This window comes from Corvus cornix, chromosome 20, assembly GCF_000738735.6.
Source record: "Corvus cornix cornix isolate S_Up_H32 chromosome 20, ASM73873v5, whole genome shotgun sequence".
NCBI lineage: Eukaryota > Metazoa > Chordata > Aves > Passeriformes > Corvidae > Corvus > Corvus cornix.
The window spans coordinates 5,523,646-5,547,456 of NC_046349.1; the positions used below are offsets into that span (position 1 = coordinate 5,523,646).

The 23,811-nt window shown below is 58.2% G+C and overlaps 1 protein-coding gene across 3 annotated transcripts in view; it reads left to right on the top strand.

The window, feature by feature from the left end:
• The first annotated feature begins 1,144 nt into the window (after positions 1-1,144).
• The window catches only part of SRC (SRC proto-oncogene, non-receptor tyrosine kinase), a 28,007-nt gene continuing 5,340 nt past the window's right edge, over positions 1,145-23,811 (top strand). Inside the window, exons 1-7 of one of the 3 annotated variants that reach the window (XM_039563356.1) lie at positions 1,145-1,230; positions 13,852-13,925; positions 17,381-17,630; positions 17,850-17,949; positions 18,404-18,421; positions 21,738-21,836; positions 22,580-22,683. In XM_039563356.1, coding sequence (XP_039419290.1) covers positions 17,390-17,630; positions 17,850-17,949; positions 18,404-18,421; positions 21,738-21,836; positions 22,580-22,683 — 562 coding nt within the window. In that variant the 5' untranslated portion in view covers positions 1,145-1,230; positions 13,852-13,925; positions 17,381-17,389. The remainder of the gene's footprint in view (positions 1,231-13,851; positions 13,926-17,380; positions 17,631-17,849; positions 17,950-18,403; positions 18,422-21,737; positions 21,837-22,579; positions 22,684-23,811) is intronic. The other 2 variants (XM_039563357.1, XM_039563358.1) reach the window with 2 other exon arrangements.

The following is a 23,811-nucleotide window of genomic DNA, read 5'->3' on the forward strand; positions in this document are numbered from 1 at the left end:
AGCCCGTGTGTGCACCCCGGCACTGCTCTGTGCCAGGGGAAAGCTGGGCATTTCCCACCTCCTACTGCTGCTGAAGGGGGAGGGTACTGAGGAGCAACGGGGAGGATGGGTGGAACTGTTCCCGTGTGCCCACCTGCCTGAGTGGAACTCAGGGACACCCACACCATGAGGGGGAGATGCTGGCAGCTGGGGACTGGATCCCCCAGGAACACCCACAGCTCCACTCTGCCTTGTTTTGGAGGCCGGCTCCGGCTGCAGGGGAGACCGGGGGTGGGGGGTGTTAACCCATAAACGGGGCAGATGCCCCAGCGGAGCACAGACACCGCTGCGTGCCTGTGCTGCTGCCTCCAAAGGGCCCCATGAAGTTCTCCGGGTTCCCAGGGAGGCCCAGGACGTGGTCTATCTTTGCCTGCTTTTCCATCTGAAGTTTTGCCTCCTGATTTCAGAGCAGGGGGAACGTGTGCTGCAGCTCTCCTGGGGATGGGGAGGTACAGAACCTGACAAAACAGCATTCCCCCTGCAATTCGCCGTGTGTTAGAGCTGTTGAATAAAGCGAACCGCAACCCAGCCGGGTTTCAGCCTCCTGACGGTCACTTTTGTGTTACCAGCTCCGGCTTCCAGGTAACACACCAAGCCAGCCCGCCGGGCTAGCAGCGCTGGGCTCGGGTGGGAGCACCCCCAGCCCCTCACCCGCAGGGCGACGCGCCCCGAGGACCGCGGCCGCCGCTCCCACGCGTGTCCCCGGCGCGACCAGGCGGTTCCCCCGCCGCGGGCCGGGACGCGCCGGCAGCGCCGGCGGCGGGGGCGGCCCCTGGCCCGTGCGCGCCCCGCGGAGCCCGGCTGCCCGGAGCCTTCTCCCTGGAAAAAAAAAAAAGCCACGGAGGGAGGGGAGGGGCTGCTGCTGCCTTTTCCCCCATCCTCCGTTTCCGGTTTGCTGCCATATTACTCTCTTTTTTTTTTTTTTTTTCCTCCCCTCCCCGTGGTGCCCCCCCGCCCCGCAGAAGGGGTGAGCGGGGGCGGGCGAGGCACCAGCGCGCCGGGGCCGCGGCGCTGCGCGATGCTGCTGCCGGCGGCGCAGCCCTGAGCCCGGCCCGGTGCGGGGCGGTGCGGGCACCGAGCGCGGCGGCGGCGGCGGGGGGCGGCGGCCGCGCCCCCGGCGCGGAGACAAAGCCGGGGCCGAGCGCTGGAGGCGAGCGGCGGGGGCGGCCCCGCTGCGCGGACAGGCGGGAGGTGAGTGGCGGCGGCGGCGGGGGAGCCCCGCTGTGGGGCGGGCGGGGGGTCCCACGGTCCGGCAGTGGGTCCGGCGGGGGGTGCCCGGGGTCCGGCAGTGGATCCGGCGGGGGATGCCCAGGGTCCGGCCGTGGGTCCGGCGGGGATATCCGCAGTGGGGACCGGCGGGGCTGCGGGGGGATGCCCGCAGTGGGATGCCCGCAGTCGGATGCCCGCAGAGGAGTCCGCCGGGTCGGCGGGGAAATGCCCGCGGTGGCGCGAGCTGGTTGTGGGTCCGATCGGGGTTGCTGGCAGTTTGGCAGGGAGGCGATGGGTCCAGCCAAGGATGCCCAGGCTGCCGTGGGGCAGCTGTGGGTCCAGCAGCGTGGGATACCCGCAGCCCGGAGAGCTGGCTGCGGGTCCCCTCAAGGATGCTGGCGGTCGGGCGCCGGGTGTCGGTGGGGCGGCTGTGGGTCCGGCGGGATGCACATCGTCTGGTGGGTCACCCGTGGGTCCGGCTGGGGCTGTCACTGCCTGGCGGGGTCGAGCTGGGGACGCAGGGGGTCCGGCGGGGCGGCCCCGCCTGCCTGCAACTCCCCTTTGTTGTGCTCAGGGGCTGTGGGGGACCCCGGGAGCGCAGGGCGGGGACAGCCGGGCTGTATGTAGGCCAGGACATGAAATATTCATCGCCCCCCTGCTTTGATGTCTCGTGATCCGCTTCCCTTGTCGTGTTTGTTCACCGGTGATTCTGGGGCCAGTGTCCAGCCCTGGTGGACCTGGCAAGTCGTGCCCCTCGCCGTGCCCTCGCCTGCCCCTTGCCGTGCCCGGCTTGCTCTTCTGCTGGGCGACTGCAGAGCCCCGGCTTCTCCGATTTAAGACTTCATCCAGTCGGGAAGTTCCCCATTACAGCCTGGGCGATCCAACCTCCATGTGTGGCTGCAAGTGGTGGTAGTGGCGTGTCCCCACTGTCACAGCCCCCAGTGCCGTGGAAGAGCATTGTGGGTTTTGCTCTGAGCCACACTGGGATCGGGATGAGGTTTTATCCTGCTCAGTGCCCAGACAGGCTGTGCTGCATCCTGGGGCCACTTGGGATGGACACAGGAGGCAGCCTGCAGGGATGAGGCCGCTGCCCAGGGCTGTATGCATGGGGACAGGTGTGGTAGGGGGCTGGCATCTTGTGGTGCTGATCCTGGCATGGTCCTCTCTGGTGCTGGGCATCCTGTCAGGAAACTGTGCAGCCTCGTGTGAGACCTGCTGGACTGAGTGGGGATCTGCTGCATCTCCCTGTGTTTTGCTGGCCCTGCACAGTGCACTCTTCCCTGGCCCTTCCTCACCCTGGTGGCTGCTGTAGTGTGCCAGGGCTCAGCCCTGGACTTGGTGCCAGGAAGTGACTGTGGTCCTGGTCCTGGTCCCAAAGATGTTGAGCAGCAGTTGTAGGTGGCAGGGAGCAGGCTGTGCTGCCCTGTGTGTGCCATGGCCCATCCTCCTGGCTCCCCAGAAGTGATGCAATGGAAGGGACATGATGTGACATGCAGCCGGGGGGGTCCCTCAAGACAGGTTCCACCGCACTGTGGCATTAGGAGCTGGGGACAGTGGAGGGTGCAGAGCACAGGGTTCCCCTGAGGTGAGCTCCTGCCTGTGCAGCAGGGACAGGGACAGGACAGCACATAGGCAGCAGTGCTCTATCAAACTGCATGAAGGTGGCAACAAAAGACTTGATTTTTCTTTCTCCTCCCCAGCTGGTCCTCCCAGAGGAGGAGGTGCTGGGGGTCTCTGTTGCTCTCCTCTCCTCTCCTATAGAGGAGATACCCACTGCCGGCACGACCAGTGCAAGAACCAAGTTGTGACAAACCTTCCCAAGACCCAGCCATTAATGATGGGAACCCATTTGTCCCTGCCAGGCTTGAAGACCCCCCTCAGAACGCAATTGCTCATCATGTGCCCAGGCCCCCCATGCAGCAGGTGTTGGTCAGACAGTCACAGGGCTGCCCAGGAAGGCATTAGGAAGGGGATGTGCAGGAAGACATCAGCAATCTTGCACTTTAGAGCAATATCCTTTCTGTCATTTCCACTGTGGGGCTGCTCCTGACACCCTTGCCATAGAGTTTGATCCTGGCTTACCTATGCTAAGCCATCAGCTTCAGCTGGCTCTGGACCCAGCCAGAGCAAAACCTTGGCACTCGGTGTCTGAGCTGAGGCTCGTGTGCTGGCTCCCCGGGGAGCTGTGTCTCTGTAATCATTAGCCAGTTAATGCTTATATATCAGGAAAGAACGCCTTTGCTTGGGAGATCGAGGGTCAATTCTCACTTCCAAGCTTTGACCTGGGAGCAGCAGGGCAGGGGCTCCTCCAAACACCTCCTGGCTCTACCAAAACAGCCCAAGACAGGGTTATTTATGGTCTCCGCAGCAGCAGCGAAGGGAAGTCCAATGTTCCCTGTCTCGATCGTTAGTGGCCTTGCAGTGCTCCCTGTGTGATGGAGATGCCCTAATGATAGCTCTGCCCTTTAATGACTTTGTGCCAGAGTGATGGAAAATCGTGGAGGTTCCGCGGGGAGGCAGAAAGGGCCGTCCCAGCCCCTGCTGGAGAGCTGGGGGATGAGATGAGGAGAGCGCTGCGGTGACCGACCAGTCTGGAGGCTCTGCTGCAGAGACAAGAGGGTCCTTTTCTGCCTTGGTGGCACGGAGGGGACATCAGAGATCCTGAGGCAGGGATGGCCTTTAGCAGCATCCTGGGCAGCTCCTGCAAAGCAACATCATTTCACTGGACTCACTGAAGCAAGCAGGGGATGGACCATGGGGCTCCCACGCTTCCAAATCCCATCTGCCTCTCCCTGTTACTGGTGCAGGATCCTGCCTGGCCTTTGAAGTCATCGCAGAGCTAAACTCTAATCTAATGAGACCTGAAGGACTTGGTCCCCAACCTCTCATTTAAACAACCAGTAAATGCCTGTAAGATCTTGAAAGAGAAGAGGCAGGAGTGAGCAAGCAGCCTGCACCTCCTCCCAGCATGTCTAAGTGGGGGAACCCACGAGCATCCCTGGGACAAAGCACTGGACCCCTGGCACAGCTGTGGGAAATTGGAAAGCCTATCTGAAGCACTATTGTTTCCTGTGCTGTCTATTTTGCAGCTTGGTTTCCAACTTGTTTCTTTATCTCTTGGAACAATTTCCCATCTGAGCTCACTTCAGCAGTGCTCCACATCTCACTCCAAAGCCCGCCTGGAGATGTGTCCAGCGTGCATCCCATCGGAAACGGCCTTGTCAGACAGCAGCACATCCCTGCACTGCTCTCTGCAGAAGGGAGCCCTTTAATCCCATGCCCAGAGAGCGGCTCGGACCTCTGGATGGAAATAACCATCCATGCATAGTTGTTCCTGGGACAGGAGCGCGGATTGTCACTGTTTCCAGTCCGAGCTCCTCTTCCCGACCGCCTGTAGCTGTGGGTGGTGCAGTCCAGCTCCCCGGGACTCACGTCTTGCTGAAGTTTCCACCCATCAGCAAAAAAACATGCCGTGTGTCACGGGGCTGTTTTAAAGCCTTTGCTTCCTCATCGCTTAAATGGGCAGCAAACTGGGAGATAGTCCAGTATATCTCAGAATCATGGGGTGGTTTGGATTGTAAGGGACCTTAAAGCTCATCTCGTTCCCAGTTCCCTTGATCATCTAGTTCCAGACTTGCCCAGAGTGTGCTTAGGAGGGGCACACCTGACGCAGTGACCTCGGCGCTGGCTGCGTTGGGAACCGGTGCCGCCGTGCACATGGCTCTGCACATGCATGCTTTGCAAAGAAAACCCTGAAACAGATTTCAGGAACAAATGTGGTTTGAACCTGGGCCAGGAACCAGGACCTGCAAATCTGCGTGTTGCGCTGACTTCCCTTCAGGCTATGGATCTGCTGGCTGTTCTCGCTGGGGAGCAGGGAGGGGTTTTTGAGGGCTGGGGGCTGGCCGGGCTGCCAGAGGCATTGGCTGCTGGGTGAGGTGGGGCTGGTCATTGATTTTAACTCAGCCCTTAAAAAAATCTGCCCAAGCCCCTTGACTCCATGTAGTCTCAGTGGAGATGCAGCATCTGAAATATCCATAGGCTGGCATGTGGGGTTGGTGGGCTTGTCTGGAGAAATGTGGGGAACAGAACTACCTGGGCATTTAAGGCAAAAAAATAAGGAATGGGGCCCATGTGTAGTGAGCCTGCCCTCACCTCACAGCCATGGGCCCCATGCCAGGAGGGCACTGGGATGGCTTTGGGGTCTGCAGCCAAGGCAGACGTGTGACACAGGGACATCTGTGACTTGAGCTGTGCTGTGGTTCTTTCCCTGTGCTGCAAGACTCGGAGGCTGGTCCCGAGTTTCCCAGCCCATGCTTGACCTGTTGTGCTCTTGTTCCTGTGACTGTGAGGTTTTGGCTGGCCCTGAGGCCCCTCTGCTGGGGAAGGAAGGAAGGAAGGAAGGAAGGAAGGAAGGAAGGAAGGAAGGAAGGAAGGAAGGAAGGAAGGAAGGAAGGAAGGAAGGAAGGAAGGAAGGAAGGAAGGAAGGATGGATGGATGGATGGATGAAAACCTGACTGCATGCTGTGAAAATAGCTTCCACCCAGCACAGCTGCTCCCATCCTTCCTGCTTGGCAACCTTGGCCACCAAAAACCTGGGCAATAAGGGTAAAAGCCCCTTGCTACATTGCCCCCTCCACCATGGGAGAGGTTAACAAGTCCAGCGTGTCCTGAGCAATGTGTCCCCCTTCCCATGCCAGGCACCAGTTTGGGGGCAGCATGACAGGGTCAGGTCGGTGCTAAATTTATCCTAAAAATATCTCACCTTGGGGCACCCTTTAGCAGTAATTTGAGGTTGGAGGTGTAGCGCTGTGTCTGAGTTTCACTTCTCCACCTTGCTTTCCCACTGCGTTCCTCAGTTTCCCCCAGGAGCACCTGAGAAGCTGCTGTTGGAGTTGGTGAGGTTTTACACAGTGTGTGCCTCAGTTTCCCCCTCTCCCAGCCCCACTGCCCTACTCCATGCACACATCACAGGTAAAGCCTCCCCTTAGGCAGGGCAAATAGAATCTGATCTCCATGAAGCACAACCACCTTCCTCATCCTCAGCTGCAGCTGCAGCCAGTGCCAGCAGCACTGGGGTCTGCCAGTGTTCTTCTGGGCTTCAGATGTTCCTGGGTGGAAGCATGTGCCTGCTGACTTATGCAAAAAAACCTACACGAAAAGGCTGTTGGAGTCACACCCTGCTCAGATGGGCCCTTTCCTTCCCCTGCCCATCAGGCAAGTGCTGGTGGGGCCCTCCTGTGCTGGGAAAGGGATTGGGAATCCTTGGCACAGCTGGCAGGAGCTTCCAGTGAGCACCATGCTGCATCAGGCAGGGAGGGTGACATGGGATCAGGAAGGGTGCAGATGTAGCTGCAAAAGTCACTGTGACCAGGATGAGTTCTGTGCTGTGACACCATGAGCAGCTGGGTTTGGAAGTGTGTGGGGTGGGAAGGCTCAGGATGCTGGGACTGGTGTGTGTGGCTGGAGCTGGGCAAGGAGGGCAGCTGGCTGCCCACCTGGCTGCCTGCACAGGTGCAGGTGTGTGGGGGTATGCACGTGTGTGGACATGCTCCCCTGAGCCCTCTGGGTGCTTTGGGGGCGGGCACAGCTCTCGTGCTCCCGTGCTGTGGTCCAGGGGGGCTGCGCTGAAGGCACTGTGAGCCACAGGTGATGGGAAGCAGAGGAGACGCCCTTCATCCCTTTGTCCCTGCATCCCTTCACCCTGTCCCTTTAGGATGAGCAGCACAAGCGAGGGCTGGAGAGATGCCATGGGAGGGTGCAAGGTCCTCGTGTCACTGGTCACATCCACCTCACCCACAGCCCATCTCTGTTCCCCACCACGATTGCAGCAAGTGGTGCCAGAGGTGTGCAGAGCCCAGCTCTCTGCTCCAGGAGTGACAGGGATAAAAGACACCAACTCAGCATTTTTCTTTGTTTTTCATCTGCTCGGGCTGTTGATAGTGAGCACTGTCTGGGGCTGCACCTCCCAGCTGGATCCTCTCTGGTGTGAGCATCCCGCTCACCCCAGAAGCAGCTGGCAATCCAACACAGCTTTTTGGGCTTGGGAATGCCCAAGGCTGGCTGATGTCTGTTTGCCCCTCAAGACCCTCCCTGGTTGCTTCGTCTGACGCATCCTGAGCGATGCTTTGTTTTGGTGGTGCAGATGGGAGTGGCTGTGGGGACCAGCATCTCTCAGGGCTCTGTTGCCAGTGATGTCCTCAGTGTTCCAGGGCCAGAGCCACAGTCCCATGCTGTGATCACTGGTATGGGACCTGCTCCCAGTCCCACCCATGCCCATGGAGGTGAAAGTAGGAGTCGAGTGAGCATTGCTGGAGGCTGATCCCGATCACCCAGCCCTGACCTGCAGCCACACGTAGCATGTGTGCATTAGGGCTGGTGGCCCCACGGTTCCCCAGAGCATGAGGCTTGTGTTGGGCATATGCCCCAAAGTCCCAAAGTAACCCAGGAAAATAATCAGCATAAATTTGCTCTGTGGGATCCTCCTTATTTGAAAAGGATCAGGGGTCTGCAAAGTGGGAGGTGTTTGAAATCTGTGGCAGAAGAGCCTTGGCCTCTGCTTGGCTTGTCCTTCATCCCCTCCCATTGCAGTGAACCCCAGCATGAGTCCTGCCAAGTCCCCGTGGCTCCAGCTGGGAGAGGGGAAATTCCCAGCTCCGTGGGTTTGTGTCAAGAGTGCACATACCCACATACCCTCCCCGCATTTTCCTTTTTTTTTTCCCCACGAGTGTTTCAGTGCCTGTTCCATGTCAGAAGGACTGTTGGGAGGTTTCCTGCCACGGGGGTCCTGCAGGACCCCTCAGCAGGGCTGATGGGGCTGTGGCTCTGGTCCTGGAGGGCCAGTGGAGCCCCGGGAGCTCCTTGCCTGGCTGGACTGGATGGGCTGGTTTCTCTGAAAGTGGAAATGTTTTAGCAGTGACGCCAGCATGGCCAGGGGTGGTTGTAACTTGCTCGGATCTGGAGCTCTTCTGCCTCCTGCGTTCCTTGCCCCCTTCCTCCCCCTGCCCTGGAGATTTGCCGCCTGCCTGCGCTGCCGTCCCGCCCGGGTCAGAATGGGTGTGGCAGCCCTGGAGCCATGGCAGACGCAGGTGGCACCACTGTTTTGTCCGGATCTGAGACACCCGTGAGTCACATCGGCCTCCTGCTGCCACCTGCCCCTTCCCCAGGAGCCGGGCAGGGCACGGAGTGGGCTGGGTGCTGCCTCAGCCTCCCCGGCGAGCACCCGGGGTTGATATTCGCTTCCAGAAAGCAGAAGGAAATCACATTTCCTGGAGCCTGGGGCTGCCTGTGCTGGGAGAGGCGCTGCAGAAATGGGGAACAGAAATCACCCCTCCTCCTCCAGGGGCCACCTCGTGTCACCAGGTCTCCATCAGCCCCTCCAGCTCAGCCAGTCCCTTGTCCTGGTGCTTTGCCTGGAGGAGGATGGGAACAGCGTTGATGTGATGGGCCATGGGAAGCTGAAGAATTAGGTGGCAGGCAGTGGGAGCTCGGAGGTGCCTGCATGCCCAGGGGCCAATGTTAAAAGGGCACATTTTGCGAGTGTGGAGCCAGAGGGCTGTTTTGGGGAAGCATTGCCCCGTGGCACCAGGCAGTCCTGGTGGCCAAGAGCTCCAGCTCCTAATACCATTCCAGCTCGACATCAGAGTTTCCCTGCCCAGCATTGTCTCTTCCCAGCCCCAGGGGCACTCCTGCCCTTGGAAGCATTTCCTTTCAGTTTCTTTCTCCTGGACTTGGCAGGAGGAGATCGGTGCCCTCATCACCTGCCTGGGAGAAGCCAGCTTCAGGTTAACGCAGGCCAAAGGCTTTGTGTGCCTTGGAAAGCATTTGCTGGAGCTGGTTGGGCAATTCCTGGCTTTGGCTGGTGTCCTGGTGGGAATGCTGGAAGTGCAGGCTTGAGTCAAGCTGGGAGGTACTGGGAGGCATCCCTGCTCCGACTCAGAGCAGCACCAGCATGGTCAGGCTGCACAGCACCCAGCCAGCTTTGAGCATCTCCTGTGGGGATCCCACCACCACTCCGGTTCCTGTTCCTGTGTTGGACCACCCTCAGGGTGAGAAAGCTTTGTTTTCCCTTCTCTAATTGTTGGATGCCCTTACAGGGCAGAAAGGATGCCCCCGCACACTGACGGATCCAAAGATGTGGCCCTGTCAGTCCCCAGGCCTGCTGCTGTGCAGTGATGGGGATGTGACAAGGTGTGGCAATGGGCACCTTCCCTTCTCACATCTCTCAGTGGAGAAAAGGCTTAAAACTGAGTGCTCAGCTCAGCACCAGCAAGCACAACTTGCAGCACATTCCGCTTCCTCCCTTCAGCTGCTTGCATTGTTTCAGGGAGATAAGGCTTGTGGCTTTCTCCTGCTGGCCTTATGCAGGATGGTGCTTGGGGGTGCCCAGTGTCAGGATGCCCCTGCCCTTGCCTGGTTTTGGGGTGCTGTGGGGGCAGGGAGGGCACAGCCTGCAGCTTTGTGTGGCCACTGATGTTGGCAGAGCCACTGCCCATCACCCCAGCAAGCCAAAATCTGCATGTGGAGGGGTTGACCCTGTGATGAGGGGAGAGCTCAGGCTCCCTGCATGCTCCCAGTGTGCATGTTTGGAGTTTCCCAGTTTCTTGGCCACGTGAACATCCAGAATGTGCTTGTGTGCTTCTCAGGGTTTGTTTTGGTCTTTTAAACTCCCTGTTTTGACATGTCTTTTTGGAGGCATTTTGCATCGCTCCTGACCGTGACTCTCCCCCTTGCTGAGGGGGAGTGAATTTGGATGGTTGATCTAATTATCCTTTCCCCTTTTTTGATGCAGTGGCCTCTGCTGTCTTGGGCTGTGGAGCTTTAATTAAGATGGTTTTAATTTTAACGGGAGTTGACAGGGTCAGAGAGGAGGGGTTGGAACTTCTATCTGTGGGGAGTGTGTAGCTGGGGCCCCTCACAGCAGCTGCACTGCTCTCCCTGCTCCAGCCATTCCTTCATCTGGAAGAGCTCTCCATCAGCCGGGGGGAGCCAGGAGACGGCTGGAGTGCCTTGGCTCAGGTGCCTTCAACATGCAGTTACTGGGCGAAGCAGAGATCCCAGACAGGCACTGGGGACACCTGCCTGTGGCTTCCCCCATCCCCAAATTGGAGCTGAGTGATGAAGTGACCATCTCTGCATTGCTCCTCCTGTTTTAGGAATCAGTGCAGCTGAGAAATGAGTGTCGTTGTGGAGGAGAAGGGCTGGAGGCACAAGCCAGACGTGCCCTCGCTGCGTCAGCCGGGCAGGGAGAGGGTCTGCAGCATCACAGCCCACTTGCGGGGCTGGGGCAGCAGCTCCCCCTTTTCACAGCTCCTGGGACTCATTGCAGTGAGGCTGGTCCCAGCCTGGCAGAGACGAGCCTGCGTTTCCTGTCTTGTACTGAGCAAAGCCTGACGGCATGGGACAGGGGACAGGATTTGCTTTTTCCATGGGGGACACGGTGACTGGCTGTATTTGGGTGGCAGAGGGGATAGTGGGCTGAGCCGGGCCAGGGAGGCTGTCCCCAGAGCACCGGGGGCTGTGCTGCTGCTCGCTGGCCCCCAGCTGTGATGCTTGCCGTGGGAAAGGGCAAAACCAGGAGCATCCCCTGGGACAGAGGGGGAAACTGTTCTGCAAGCATATCCGGGGCTGTGTGTCCTACCAGAATGTGGGGAGGGAGCGGAGAGCGATGCGGGCGGGAAAGGGGGCAGGGTGCCACTTTAGGATGATTAAAAGACCTCCTCGATGTGGTTACAGCAGCGCTGACCAAGCTGGGACTTCAGCCGCAGCACTGACCCCGCTCTCTGGGGGCCACGCTGGCAGGGCCACCACTGCTGCCACTTCGTGCCACCCACGCAGGGGGACACGGGGGATGGCAAAGTGCCCTTTGGCTGCCTCCAGCCTGGGACCTCTGGTTTAATGGCACCCCTTGTAGGCAGCGTCCATTGGTCCTGCACGGATCTGCCCCGGCTGGCCCCTGGCCCGGCTGGGAGGGGGTTGGTTGTGTGCCAAGGGGACGGAGGGGCTGGGTGTGTTTGGGACCGCTGCTCCGTGCTCTCCCTGTCCCCGGTGCCGGCTGCTGTGGGCTGGGTGCCGTCAGGCTGCTTTGTCTCGCCCGCCGTCCCGCACGCTTCATTTTTCAGTCTGGTGTGAGACAGTCGCCGTGATTAATCTCACCGGGGCTCTGCGAGCTGAGGACACGGCTCGGCTCGTCTCCCTCCATCAGTGGGTGGGTGCTGGTGTTCCCAGCCCCATGCCGCCTCTCCTCCAACACCCCTCATCGTGCCTGCCGGCAGTGCTGCTCAGCACCCACCCGGCTTTGGAGCAGCTCCAAGGACAGTGCCTGTTTTGCCAGAGATGCTTCCCTCCCCAAAGCTCGGTGTCGGGTGTTGGGCCCCAGCCTGTCGCGGCATTTCCCAAGGTTTCTGCCTCTGCTGTGTTTTGTCTGCTCCCAATCAGTGTCTTTTGTTAGTGTCTTTGCAAAGACGATAAGATCGCTTCCCCCAGCGCCAGCCCGCTGTCAGCCCGCCCGTACCACGGCCATTGTATCCTTGAGCGATCCAGGCGCAGCGGAAAACAGGCGGAGCGGGACTCGTCGGGGAGCTGCCAGGTTCCCCTCGCTGTTGCCTTTGCGAGAGCGTCTCTCCACAGGGAGGTAGGGCAGAGGATGGAGCCGTTTCCTGCCACCCAGCTTGCCAATTAATTTTTGGGGGGAGACAGCCTGGAGCGTGGGTGTTGGAGGCGTGGGGATGCTGGGCAGTCCAGGTGGCATTTCCAGCGCCGGCAGTGGAGGACGGGGATGTCGCTCTTTCGCTTGCCGTGATCTGATCCGAGCTGAGTTGTGCAGCCGAGTGTGCTTCATTTTTAATTGCTTTTGGAGAGGGGAGGGCGGGGTTGGCCTCTCCTTGCTGCGGCCTCTGCCCCGGGCAGGTTGCGTGGCTGAGCTCAGCCCTGGCACCCTCCCCTCTGGCTAGGGAGAAATGCGGGCCGGGAAGACCCCAAATGCTGAGCCAGCAGAGATAGGTGGGGATGGCAGTGCTGGCCAGTTGTGTGAGCCTGGCTATGGCTGTGCCAGTGATCCGCTGATGAGGATGGCACCTCACTGCCAAGCGAGCAGCAGGACTGTGCCAGGCTGTGCCAGATGTGCCAGGGAGTGCCAGGCTGCTGCCGCCAAACAGCCAAATCTGGCAGCGTGAGGTTGCTAGTGCATCCATCCCCCCAGGGACCTGCCCCTTTCCCATCAGAGGACCTGGCACCTCGCTGCTCCAGCGCATGGCTGACCCCAGGCTGAGGCATATTTGGATTTTCCTCGTGGCTGTTTTGGCCCTTTTTGGTCTAATCATGATGGTGGCCTCGCAGCATGAGCCCGTGTGGCAGGGACATGGGCACCACGTGTGTACGCGGCTTTATTTGTATGTGCTGCAGCCTGGAGTTGGGGCTGCAGCTTCCCCCCTCCATCCCGCTGTGCAATCATTGCCAGCCAGTATTCGTCAAGTACAAATTACAAACCATTCAACGTCTTAAAGAGCTGCCAGTCAGCTCCCACTCGTTATCCTAATCAAATGCACTAAAAATAGTGACAAAACTTATTAGCGGGGGGAAGGGGAGGCCGTGAAAACAAACCTGCGGTGGGACGAGGCCCCTGCATGCAGCCGCTGGGATGTTCCTCTTATATGAGGTGTGAAACCCGGGATGTTCCCCTTGGATGAGGTGTGAAACCTTGCCCCCAGCTGGGACAGGAGCCTGTTGGGATACTGCTTGGGGCCTTGAAGTGGGGTCTGAATCCCCTCTATGCAGGAGCAGGAGCCCCTCGGGGATGGCTGAAGCCTCTGCCCAGCGCTGGGTGAGCAGGGCTGGTTGGAGAGAGAATTTCCTTTCTGTAGGAGAAGAGGGAGCAGTTCCTGCAGGATCTGGGGCTGGGAAAGGGTGGCAAAGCAGGTGAGGGGCAGCCCTGGCTCTGCGGGGCCGTGTCTTGCTCTGCTTTCCTCTTGAAGCTCTGCCCCGAGCTGCTGCTGCTGCTGAGAAGCGTCCCTCTGTCACGCACACTTGTGACAGAAAACCGTCCTTTTTGAAAAATTTCGCTAAAATATGCTTTTCTGGATGAGTCAGGGCTTGAGCAGCACAGGTTGCTCCCATACCTTGTGCACGGTTTGTGCCGTAGCATTTGTCTCTGCTGATGGGGATGGAGCAGGTGACTCATCCCGGGGGACGAGGTCTCTGGTTGGTGGCCCACCATGCCTACCGCAGGTCGTGGCTGTCCGGAGATGGAGCAACAGGGCTGGAAATGCTGGTGTGTCTGGAGGAACTGGCGTTGCTTTTCCCGTGAAAAATCCCTTGGTGGGCTGAGGGTGTCTGCGCTCCCCTTCCACTCTGGGACACCGCCTGAGGCGGCTCCAGCCGCCTCCTCTCCCATCCCCAGTGGGTTTGATGAAGTGGAGCAGAGAATCATCCCTTCTTCACACATGAGAGATCAGAGCGAGCGGGTGTGAGCTGCCGGCCCCGCGCCGGAGGGATGGCGAGGAGGAGGAGGATGAAGGCAGCCCTGGGCACTGGACCGTGGCGTGGGGGGAGAGGGTGTCGGGGCGCGGGGGCTGCCGCGGGTGCTGACGCTCCCTCTCCTCGCAGGCTGCAGCGGGAGCTGAGCTGAGTTCGCCGCAGCACCTCCCCACCCCGCGGCGAGGCTGTAGCCGAAAGCACCGGTAAGACATCGCCGATGGCCCGGGGAGGGGGGACCGGGCTGCTTTACCTTCTGGGGGGCTCACAGCTGCGGCACTGGGTGCTCTGCCACAGCCCGATTGGCCCTGGAGCATCTCTGGGTGGGCTGGGTGCAGGTGCAGAAGGCAGAACCCTCCCTGGGTGTTCCCCGCGGCGTGGCCGGCCCGGGCGGCAGAGCTGAGGCCTCGCAGCTCATGCCGGTGGTGGTTCGCGATGTGCCGCTGGCGCTGCCCCCGGAGCGGAAAGCAGGGAGTTCCTGCAGGCTGCGACGTGCCCGGGGTGCTAATCCCCGCCGCAGGAAGGCTGCCTGTCCGCCGCCTCGCATCACTCAGAGCCGAGCACAGGGAACGCTGGCCGGGCTCCAGCCCTCTGCACAAGCCTTGGGAGGAGCAGAGGGGCAGTCCTGCTGAAAACCAAAGCACTGGCCGCGATGGGGAGCGATGCTGAGCCCCCCACCCCAACGTTGTCAGCTGGGAAAGCACGGCAGCAGGGCAATATCCCACTGGGCATCAGCCAGGCTGCCCCGGCTGGGTGTTGGTGGTGCTGAGCATCCCTGCAGCCTGCTGCGTGTAGAAATGCTGTATTTATTAGACATAAATTTATTAGACATAGACACAGCATAGCTGCTGGCAGTGGGTATTTTTTGCAGTCTGGCTGCTGCGATGCTGTCCCAGTGCTGCTGGGGTGTGCTGGGAGCCACCACACTTCCTTCTCTGCCCTTTGACTCTGGGGGGGTTTCATTGACGACTATGCCAGAGGCAGGGGGGTCTCTCCCTGGTGCCTCTCGAGGACCTGAGTGCACAGCGCATTCCTGCTGTCATTAATCACTCCTTTGCCAGGCTCTTGCACAACCCTGCTTTCTTCCAGGGGAATCTGCACCCTTTCCTTGCCAGCTGCCAGGGGGATGTGGGAGCTGTAAGGGTTTTCTCAGCCCCCTCTCCTCCCTGGGGACAGGTGGAGAGCCACAGGGCTGAAGCCACCTGGTCGTGTTGGCTGAGTTACCTGAGACTCAGAGTGGGGATGGTGTGAGGCTGCCAATGCCTCTGGGCACAGTTTGAGGTTGCCAGCCTGCATTTTGCACTGGTCACATTGAAGTCAGAGAGGACAGGTATTTAGATGCAAAGCAACAGGAGAGCTTGGATTTGGGCTGGCTGCTCTGCAGCCCGTTCCCCAGAGGGCTGTGGGCTCATGCTTCCTCCTCCTCTTCTTCCATCTTTGGTTCTTGCAGCCAAAGTCCTGACAGCTGGACTGGGCCCTGTCAGAGCATCATCAATGACCAGCACATTCAGCAAAGCCCTTGCCCAGGAAGATCAGCACCCTGGTGCAAGGTGGGAGCTCTCCCTGCCCAAACTGCTTCGTGAGGAGGGATGAACTCACAGTTCACGGTGTCCCTGGCCAGGATGTGCCTGGAAATTGCACATCCTGTGCCCACAGCCTCACAGGTGTGAAGGCGAGGGCCCCCCTGTTTTAGGGACGTGCCTGGGAGATCCACTGTCCCCCCTCTCTGTGCTCTGCTCCTGGCTAATCTCTGGGCATATTGACTATTTTATACCCTGATTTCCTCAGCACACTGATAAATATCTGACCCAGGCTCTGAAAATGTGCTTGGGCAACACTTGTGCTCCCAAAGTGCTGCTAAATCCACCACCCTAGCTGGGGTATTTTCCTGCTTGGGGAAGTGCTGCTTCCAGGGAAACTCTGAGCAGCTCTACTCTTGCTCACAGTCCCGTGGGGAGTCACAAGCCACACGGTCACAGCCCTGCCATGCTCCTGCTTTTCTCCCTGCACTGCCACTGGCATCCTGGGAGCCCCAGCAGGTGCCGGAGCCCCGGGCAGAGGTGAGCAAGGGGCTGGCTGGGCACAGGGAGGTGGGGGCTCCGTGTCATCACTCCTAAGGTCCTACTCTCCCCTGCAGTTCTGCTTCTACTGCAACAAGCTTTTAAAGTACATTTATTTACAAGACAGACTCCTTCCCTTTGGCTGCAGGATCTGCCTCTGGATTGCCAGAAGTGACCATTTGCAAGTCCAAAGCTTTTATTTGACCCTTATTTGCTTTGAGACCCTCAAAGCCTGGCACAGATATGGGTGGACTGAGTCCTGGGGCAGACAGGGGCATGATCCCTCCTCATCACCTGCATCCACAGGAGGAAGGACAGCTCTGCTGCCCGCTGGAGTGGCTGCTGGAGTCATACCCAGCACAAAAAAAGTCAGTTCATTACATTTCCCAAACCCTGGCAGGATCTGAGCCTGCCGGCGTGGGTCACACAAGGACACTGCTGGTCCTCTGTGCAGTGTGGGAGCTGGAAAACAGTAGATGGAAATTGTGTCTTTTGGGAAATCAGCCCTGATCGTCAGGCAAAGCCCTCACTGTGGGAGGGGAGCTGAGGGTGACAAGGGAGCAGCTTGTGCCTGGCACCCCTAAGCTTTCCCACAGCAAGAGCTGAGGGCTCTGCCACAGTGGCACTGGGGCTGTGCAGGCTGCTGGGGCTACCCATGGCTCTGGGGGGCTCAGCCCGAGCTTCTTTCCAAAGTTGGGCTAGAAAAACCCTCTGTTGGATGGGGCTGAGCCTTCCCAAAACCTCATGAATGGCTGCGTCCAAGTCTGCACCCTGTGGGCAGCAGCTGCCTCCTCTGCTGCTTCCCTGCTTGTGTTTCCTTATCAGAGATACTCTCCTCCCTAGTTGTCTCCACCTCCCTTTTCCCTCCTGCCATGCGTGATCTAGCCTAAATATTTCTGTCCATAGCTTCAGGACACTGCTGGGTATCCTGCCATCTTTGGAGATTGCAAATAATTCCCTGCCTTCATTTATGTCATTACCTTGAAGGTATTTATAGAGTGTGGTCTTGAGTGGAAAGGAAGGCTATATATAAACTATTTGACTATATATAAAGGCGAGATCCCTTGGTCCTTAGCTGCAAACTGCCTGAAACTGCTCCTGATTTAAACTTTTATCCTGTTTGCTGCATGTTTTGGAGTTCAAAGGTCCATCTTCATTACTTAAATCCCCATCCTGGTAGAAACTCATGTGCAGGAGGAAACGTGGGGACTGAGCTATGTCCCTGGCAGATGCCTGGCCCCAGAGCTGCCACAGTCTCAGCACAGGTCCAGACTCCATGCTCAGCATCCTTACTCTACTGCCACAGCTCAGCGTGCTTCCCTCTGCTCCCAAAGCGTGTCCTGGCAGTTTCACTGGCTGCTGCAGCCACGCAGGAGGTGTCTCGGTGTTAATGAGGGGCGATGGTATCCCAGGGCAAGGGCAGGATGGCCAGACTGCCCGGCAGCTGCTGCTTGAACAGACTCCAGAGGTTGTTTCGTTTCCTGGTGGGCAGGCATCTGTCACTCGAGCCCTGGGAAACAACTTCTTATTATTAACAATAATAATTACTATAATAATAACAATAATAATAGAAGCCCTCTGGATGTCTGTGTCTCCTCCAGCCCGGGACCATGGGGAGCAGCAAGAGCAAGCCCAAAGACCCCAGCCAGCGCCGGCGCAGCCTGGAGCCCGCTGAAAACACCCACCATGGGGGTTACCCAGCCTCGCAGACACCCAGCAAGGCGGCTGCTCCCGACGCCCACCGCACCCCCAGCCGCTCCTTTGGGACCATGGCTGCTGAATCCAAGCTCTTTGGAGGCTTCAACACCTCTGACACGGTCACCTCGCCGCAGCGTGCCGGGGCGCTGGCTGGTCCGTGTGGGTTGGGGCTCGCCAGGGTGGGGAGGGTCTCAGGCTGGTCTTGGTGGGTTTGTGTCCAGCTTCTTGGGGTCTCGGGCTTTTGAGGGGCTCTGGGCTTGGGGGAGAAGCAGATCTGTGTTATCAGCCAGTGGGAGGATGGTGAGAGGGTGGTGAGCACTGTTCCATGGCCTCACCCATGGCTGTGCCCCTCCTGAGTGCTCTTTGTCACAGGGGGAGTCACCACCTTCGTGGCCCTCTACGACTACGAGTCCCGGACCGAAACGGACTTGTCCTTCAAGAAAGGAGAGCGCCTGCAAATCGTCAACAACACGTGAGTGTCCCTGTCCCTGCAGCCAAGCCCATGTGGCGAGCTGTCACCTCTGTCCCTGCTGTGGAACCCCCCGCCCAGCCTGGCAGGACCAGCTCTCCCAGGGGTGGGTGCTGAGAGAGATGTGCCAAAATGCTCATGGACACGATGACTTGTCCAAGGACACTGACACTGGAAGCAGTCACTTGCCTGCTTCCTCATCCTCCTGGCCCTGCTGCTGGTCACTGTGGCCTCACAGCCTTGTCACCAAGCCACGTCCTCTGCTTGCTGGCCATTCTGTGCCCTCCAACACAGAGCCACGTCCCCAACAGTCCCGTCCCCATCTGTGCTCAGCTCCCTTTTGTTTGCCTGGACACATCCCTTAGCTTCATGGGTGCTTTCCCCTGTGCTTGTATGCTGTCTCTGGTCTCAGCTTCTCTCTTGACTCTTCTTTCTCTCCCTCCATGCTGCCGTTTAGGAGAAAAGTGGATGTCAGGTGTGTATTGCACATTCTTACTGTTATTAAAAATGACCTAAATGACCAAAGCCCATCTGCTGCCCACATGAGGGCAGGTTGGATGGAGCAGGGCTGGGAGGAGATGATTTCCAGATGGTTTTGTGGTTGGTTGCATTTGTCCCACCTGAGTGATCAGAACAGAGCAGGGAGTTCCTTCCCATGCTGGGGAACTGTTCCATCCAGAGCTGTGTCTGCACCTGGGAGCTCTGAACCCATCCCCTTCCCTTGTCCATGCCTGGCTCCCCTCTGCACTCTCTTTCCGGTTGGCTCTCCACTCCCCCCTGGCCTTTGCATTTTTCTTTTGCATTTTTTAATTTTACTTTTGTATTTCATGAGTGGCTCTGGTGATTCAAGTATTCCCTTAGGGGTCTGACCCCCTGGTTTGCTCTCCATCCTGCTCCCCACAGCGCATCCATCACGTGCAGGGCAGCATGACCAGCTGGAATATGCTCCTGAAAATGATCCTGCATTAAACCCATGTGTGGTCCATCCTGAGAGGGGGCACGCACAGTCCAGAGCCTGGCTGGCAGAGCCAGTGTTCCCAGCCATGGAGCTGCCACAGGGTCTGCAGCTCCTGCTCCCCCTCCACTGCTGCCTTCCAACACGGGCACCCAAAACAGCTTTGCAAAGTCCAAGGGTGGAAAGATGAGGGAACATCCCAGGAGTGAGATTTCTCCTGAGATGCTTGGGCAGTGTGGCACAAACATGTTTTCAATCTGATCCTTGTTCTCATTGTTCCGATGCTGTTTATTAATGGTGATTTGTTTCATCTATGAAGTCTGGGATGGGCAGCGTTTCAGTGTTGCAGGAAAAGCCTGAATTTGGGTGTTTTGGTGCTTCTAACTTCCAGTCTCAGCAGTGTGTGAGCTCCATGCTTGAGTTCTGCTGTGGGCTGTTGCAAAGTGAGCTCTGGAGGTCCAGATCAGACCCCCATATGAGGGTTTTTTTTTAATGCCTTTTATCAGTTCTGGGGTTTCTGCACTATTTTTTTCCTCTACTGCTATTTGTCAAAGGCTTGAACAGAGGGAAGGGTTGGTCTGTGATGGGCTCTGCAGCATCCTGGGGAGCAAAAGGGCTTTTTTTGGTGATGCAGTCCTTTGGTGGAGGGTGCAGGATGTAGCTGCCAACCTTCCCAGTGTCTGTGTGGGTGCAATGTCCACAGGGGGAGAGGCAGTGGAGGAAGCTGGGCAGTCTGTGCAGTGCTCAGGAGGTGAATCACTCTTCTCACTGACCTCCATGAGATGCTCACACAGTCTGGGAACACCTCGGGCTGCTGCACTTTGGGGACAGCAACAGACAGATGTGTGATCTCCCCTTCCTCTAGGGTCCTTGGCAGGACAGTCAGTGCCCTGGAGCTGCGGGAAGGGGACTTGGGTTCAGTCCAGGAAGGGCTGGCAAGTGCTGGGCATAGTGGGAGCCCATGGCTAGGGTGGCTTTGCAGGGTGGCAGCAGGTTTTGGCTGGTCTGATGGGGCTGGGGCTGCTCAGGGTGAGAGGAGGAGCCTCCACATCACTCACCTCCCTGCTCTGGGTCATCCTACCAATCCACCCAGTTCAGGAAGGCTCTTGTGGTACCATTGCTAGTGGGAAGGAGTCTCCTCCCAGCCAACAGGCAGCCAGCTGGGATGTTGTGGGATATTTTGGGTAAGACTGTGCAGGGAATTGTTGAAATGCTTTGTTTTGATGATGATGATGATTATTATTTTTTTTCCCCACTGAGACATTTTTGGAATAGTTTGTTTTGCTGAATTCCCAGCTTGTAGCCTTGCAGCCCAAGCTGGAATGAAGCCACAAGTCAAAAGCTGGGCATTTTTCAAGCAGTTGTTTACTCTGGACCTGTGGGAAAGGAGCCCAACCAGCCTCCTGTCCCCTTCAGAGCCACCTCAATAAAGGTGACTGGGGCAACAGCCCTGGCTGAGGAGCACAAGCTGTCTGCCATGAGATGTGCTGGGGCTGGAAGAAGCTAAAATGTCATCCAGGGCTGCTGTGAGGCTGGTCCAGGGGCAGAGCCCAGCTCTATGGGTGGGAGGAGATGCCTGGAAGGCACTCCTATCCCCACCCCACTGACACCATAGCAGGGAGCCGGGGGCCGTGTCTGGGTTATCCTGGTGCTTTAAAGCATCACTGGTTTAGCTGGGAAAAGCACAGGTCTCAAGCAGCTGGTGAGTCTGGAGCAAGGATGGAGGTTTACACGTCTGCAGGGTCGGGGATGGGTCTGGATGTGGTCTGATGAGCCTTGTAGTGGTGACTGAGGTTATTGGTGTTTTTCTGTAACATGTTTGCGGACGTTGTCCTGCCAAGTCCTTGAATCCTTACGGTGCTGTTCCCACAAATCTGCAGTTTTCCCGTAGCCTCGTCTCCCTTGTGGTCAGGATGAATTCAGTGACTGTCTTTGATGGGCAAGAAGATGCAGGTGGTGGGAGGAAAAGCCCTGCTGTCTGCAGGAAGGGGAAGCCGCCTCCTGCTGCCCTCTTGTTCTTCTCTATTTGTTGTCCTTCCCAGCCCCATCCGGAGCAGGAGCCGGCGGGAAGGAGGGCAGAGCACCCTCCAGCTCCTGGGGACGTGCCTGGGGCCGCTGTGCCCAGGCAGGAGGCATGGACGGTGGCTCAGCTCCAGGTTTTTAGGGACAAGGAGCCTCACTCGTGGCTGTGCAGGCACAGCCATTGCTGGGGCAGCAGGAGGCTCACGGTCAGAGCCACAGCCCTGCAGGGTGTCCATCCCATGGCTGTGAATGGGACACCCGGGCTGGACAGATCCCACTGCATCCAGGCTGGACACGACAGCTGGGCAGGGCTCAGCCCCTGCCCAAGCCTCAGCCCTGTCCTGCTGCTTTTCTGCAGCCTGTGTTTAACTAACTCCGGGTCTTCCTGGTGCCTTTTTTAATCACTGCCATTAATCTGTTGCTTCTCCCTGTTTCCTGTCCCTCCCCTTGCCTGCTGCTCCCTGCTGCCAGGACCCCCAGTGCCTCACAACCTCCAGCCAGATCCCCTTCCCATTCAGGTGGCTCCAAAGGTATTTTGGCTTGTTGGCTGCCCTGCCTGATTCAGGTTTAAAGCATTCCACATGTGGATGGGTGGCCCCAGTAATGAGAGCTCACCCAAACGGAGCCACGGGAAGAGGCTGGCAGCAGGAGCACTCCTGGCTGGGGTCTGGCTGTGGGGTTGGGGTCTGTGGGGCCGCACCTTTTCCCAGTGGGGCTCTGTGCTGGCTCATCCTCCCCCGGTGCCTGTGGGCGGGTGAGGGGCTGGCCAGGGGGCTCCTGGCTTCACACTGAGTGTGTTTTGGTTCTCTTGCAGGGAAGGTGACTGGTGGCTGGCTCATTCCCTCACTACAGGACAGACGGGCTACATCCCCAGTAACTATGTCGCACCCTCAGACTCCATCCAGGCTGAAGAGTAATTGCCATCTTTTAGACAGTTTATAGCAAACACACCCCGAGCGCTCCCCCTCCACCCCTGCCCCGCTCCTGGGCGAAGCCTCCAAGTTCTCTGGGTTTTTCCTTTTTGTTAGTTTTCCCTGCTGAATGTGCAAACCAGCCTGTCTTTAAGACCATTAAGTGCAGAGCTGCAGTATGCTTGCATGGTGGAGGGGTGAGTGGTGGCATAGCAGGACTGTGGATGCTTTTGGTCTGGTTTTTATGGAGAGCCTGGAGAAGAGAAGGCTCCAGGGAGATCTCATTGCAGCCTTTCAGGACTTAAAGGGGGTTCCTAAAAAGGAGAGAGAGAGACTTTTTACACAGGTGGAGGGGCCTGTGAGAGGACAAGAGGGAACATTTTAAACTAAAAGAGGAGAGATTTAGATTAGATGTTAGGAGAAAATTCTTTACCTAGTGGATTGTGAGACACTGGCACAGGTTGCCCAGAGAAGTGTGACTGCCCCATCCCTGGAAGTGTTCAAGGCCAGTTTGGATGGGGCTTGGAGCAACCTGGTCTAACTGAAGGTGTGGCACCACATGGCAGGGGAGCAATGCCCAGCCCAGGCTGTACAGGGACATGGCACACCCCGAGGTGCCAGAGCCTGGAGCTCCAGCCCCTGGTCTCCCAAACCTGCAGTGGGTGGGCCAGGGCTGAGCCCCCTGCTTGAGCAGGCAGTGGAGGGGGGCAGTGCCAGGTGCTGAGCCACTGCCTTTCTCCTGCAGGTGGTATTTTGGGAAGATCACTCGCCGGGAGTCCGAGCGGCTGCTGCTCAACCCCGAAAACCCCCGAGGGACCTTCTTGGTCCGGGAGAGCGAGACCACGAAAGGTGAGCAGGGCTGGCCTGGAGGAGACCCTCTCTTGGGGGTGTGGGGGTACCCTGCGTCCCCTCGGTCTCTCCTGCTGGTGCTGGTCTCCTGGGAGCCGATGCTGACGTGGCCATCACATCACCAGTGACACTTGGCCTGTGCCAAATGCACTGTTACACCACTGAGCCCGTGGGCTGCAGGGACACGGCCACTTCTGTCCCACCACTGCCTGCCCAGTGAGTGCCCTTCAGAACATCTCTGCCTGAACAGAGATGGTTCAGCTCATGGCAGGGTGGAAGCCAGGGGTCTCACCAACTCTGGAAAGACCACCAGGCAGGATGGTCTCTTTTCCTGGTTTTTTTGTTATTGGTTTGTTTGGTTGGGTTTTTGTACACCCTCAACCAGATGATTTTTTGGTTTTCCCCTGGTTCCTGTATAGTGACAAAATCTTGAATGTGTTCTTCCTGGGCAGTCAGGCCTAGGGAGTGATGAACTTTAGTCCCTCTTTCAAGTCTGACAAGTCTTTATACTTGTTTTCTGTCTCCCAAAAGCACGAGTTGTGATCTGTGAGGTTTGACTGCTGAGGATGATGGAAATTTAGTTTCGTTTGGCTCCAAATGCCCCTTTGGGAAAAGCTCCTTGATGTTCCCTTGTGGTTTTATGCCTTGAACTTATCACTATTTATTTTATCCTGGTGGAAACAGCTCCTTTAAGCAGCAGCATAAATCTTCCCCTCTGCCATCTGTGGCCCCAGCAACACCACCTTGTTCTCATGTGGGCAGAGCAGAGCCAAGCTCCTGAAGCAATGCCCATGGTGGGATTTGTGGAGGAGGCAGTTGGGCCCACCAGCTCTTTGGCTCCTCTCTGAGATGCTGAGTTGCTGGTCAGCAGCTCCCCTCAGCCTGGCTTTGCCTGCTCCTCTCCCCTTGTTAGCACATCCTGTAGGATGGCTGGTGGCAAGGCTTGGCAGAGCTGCTGTGCAAGCAGAGGGCAGCTGGAGGTTGTGATGGCGTGCCATGGCTGTGCCGTTCCTCCCTGGCACCTGGTGCCAGCTCGTGCAGCCAGGAGCTGCTCCCCATCCTCTGCTTTTGGGTGAAAGCAGCACCTCCGTGCCCAGTCCTGCCTCCCCATGCTCACCCACGGTGGGA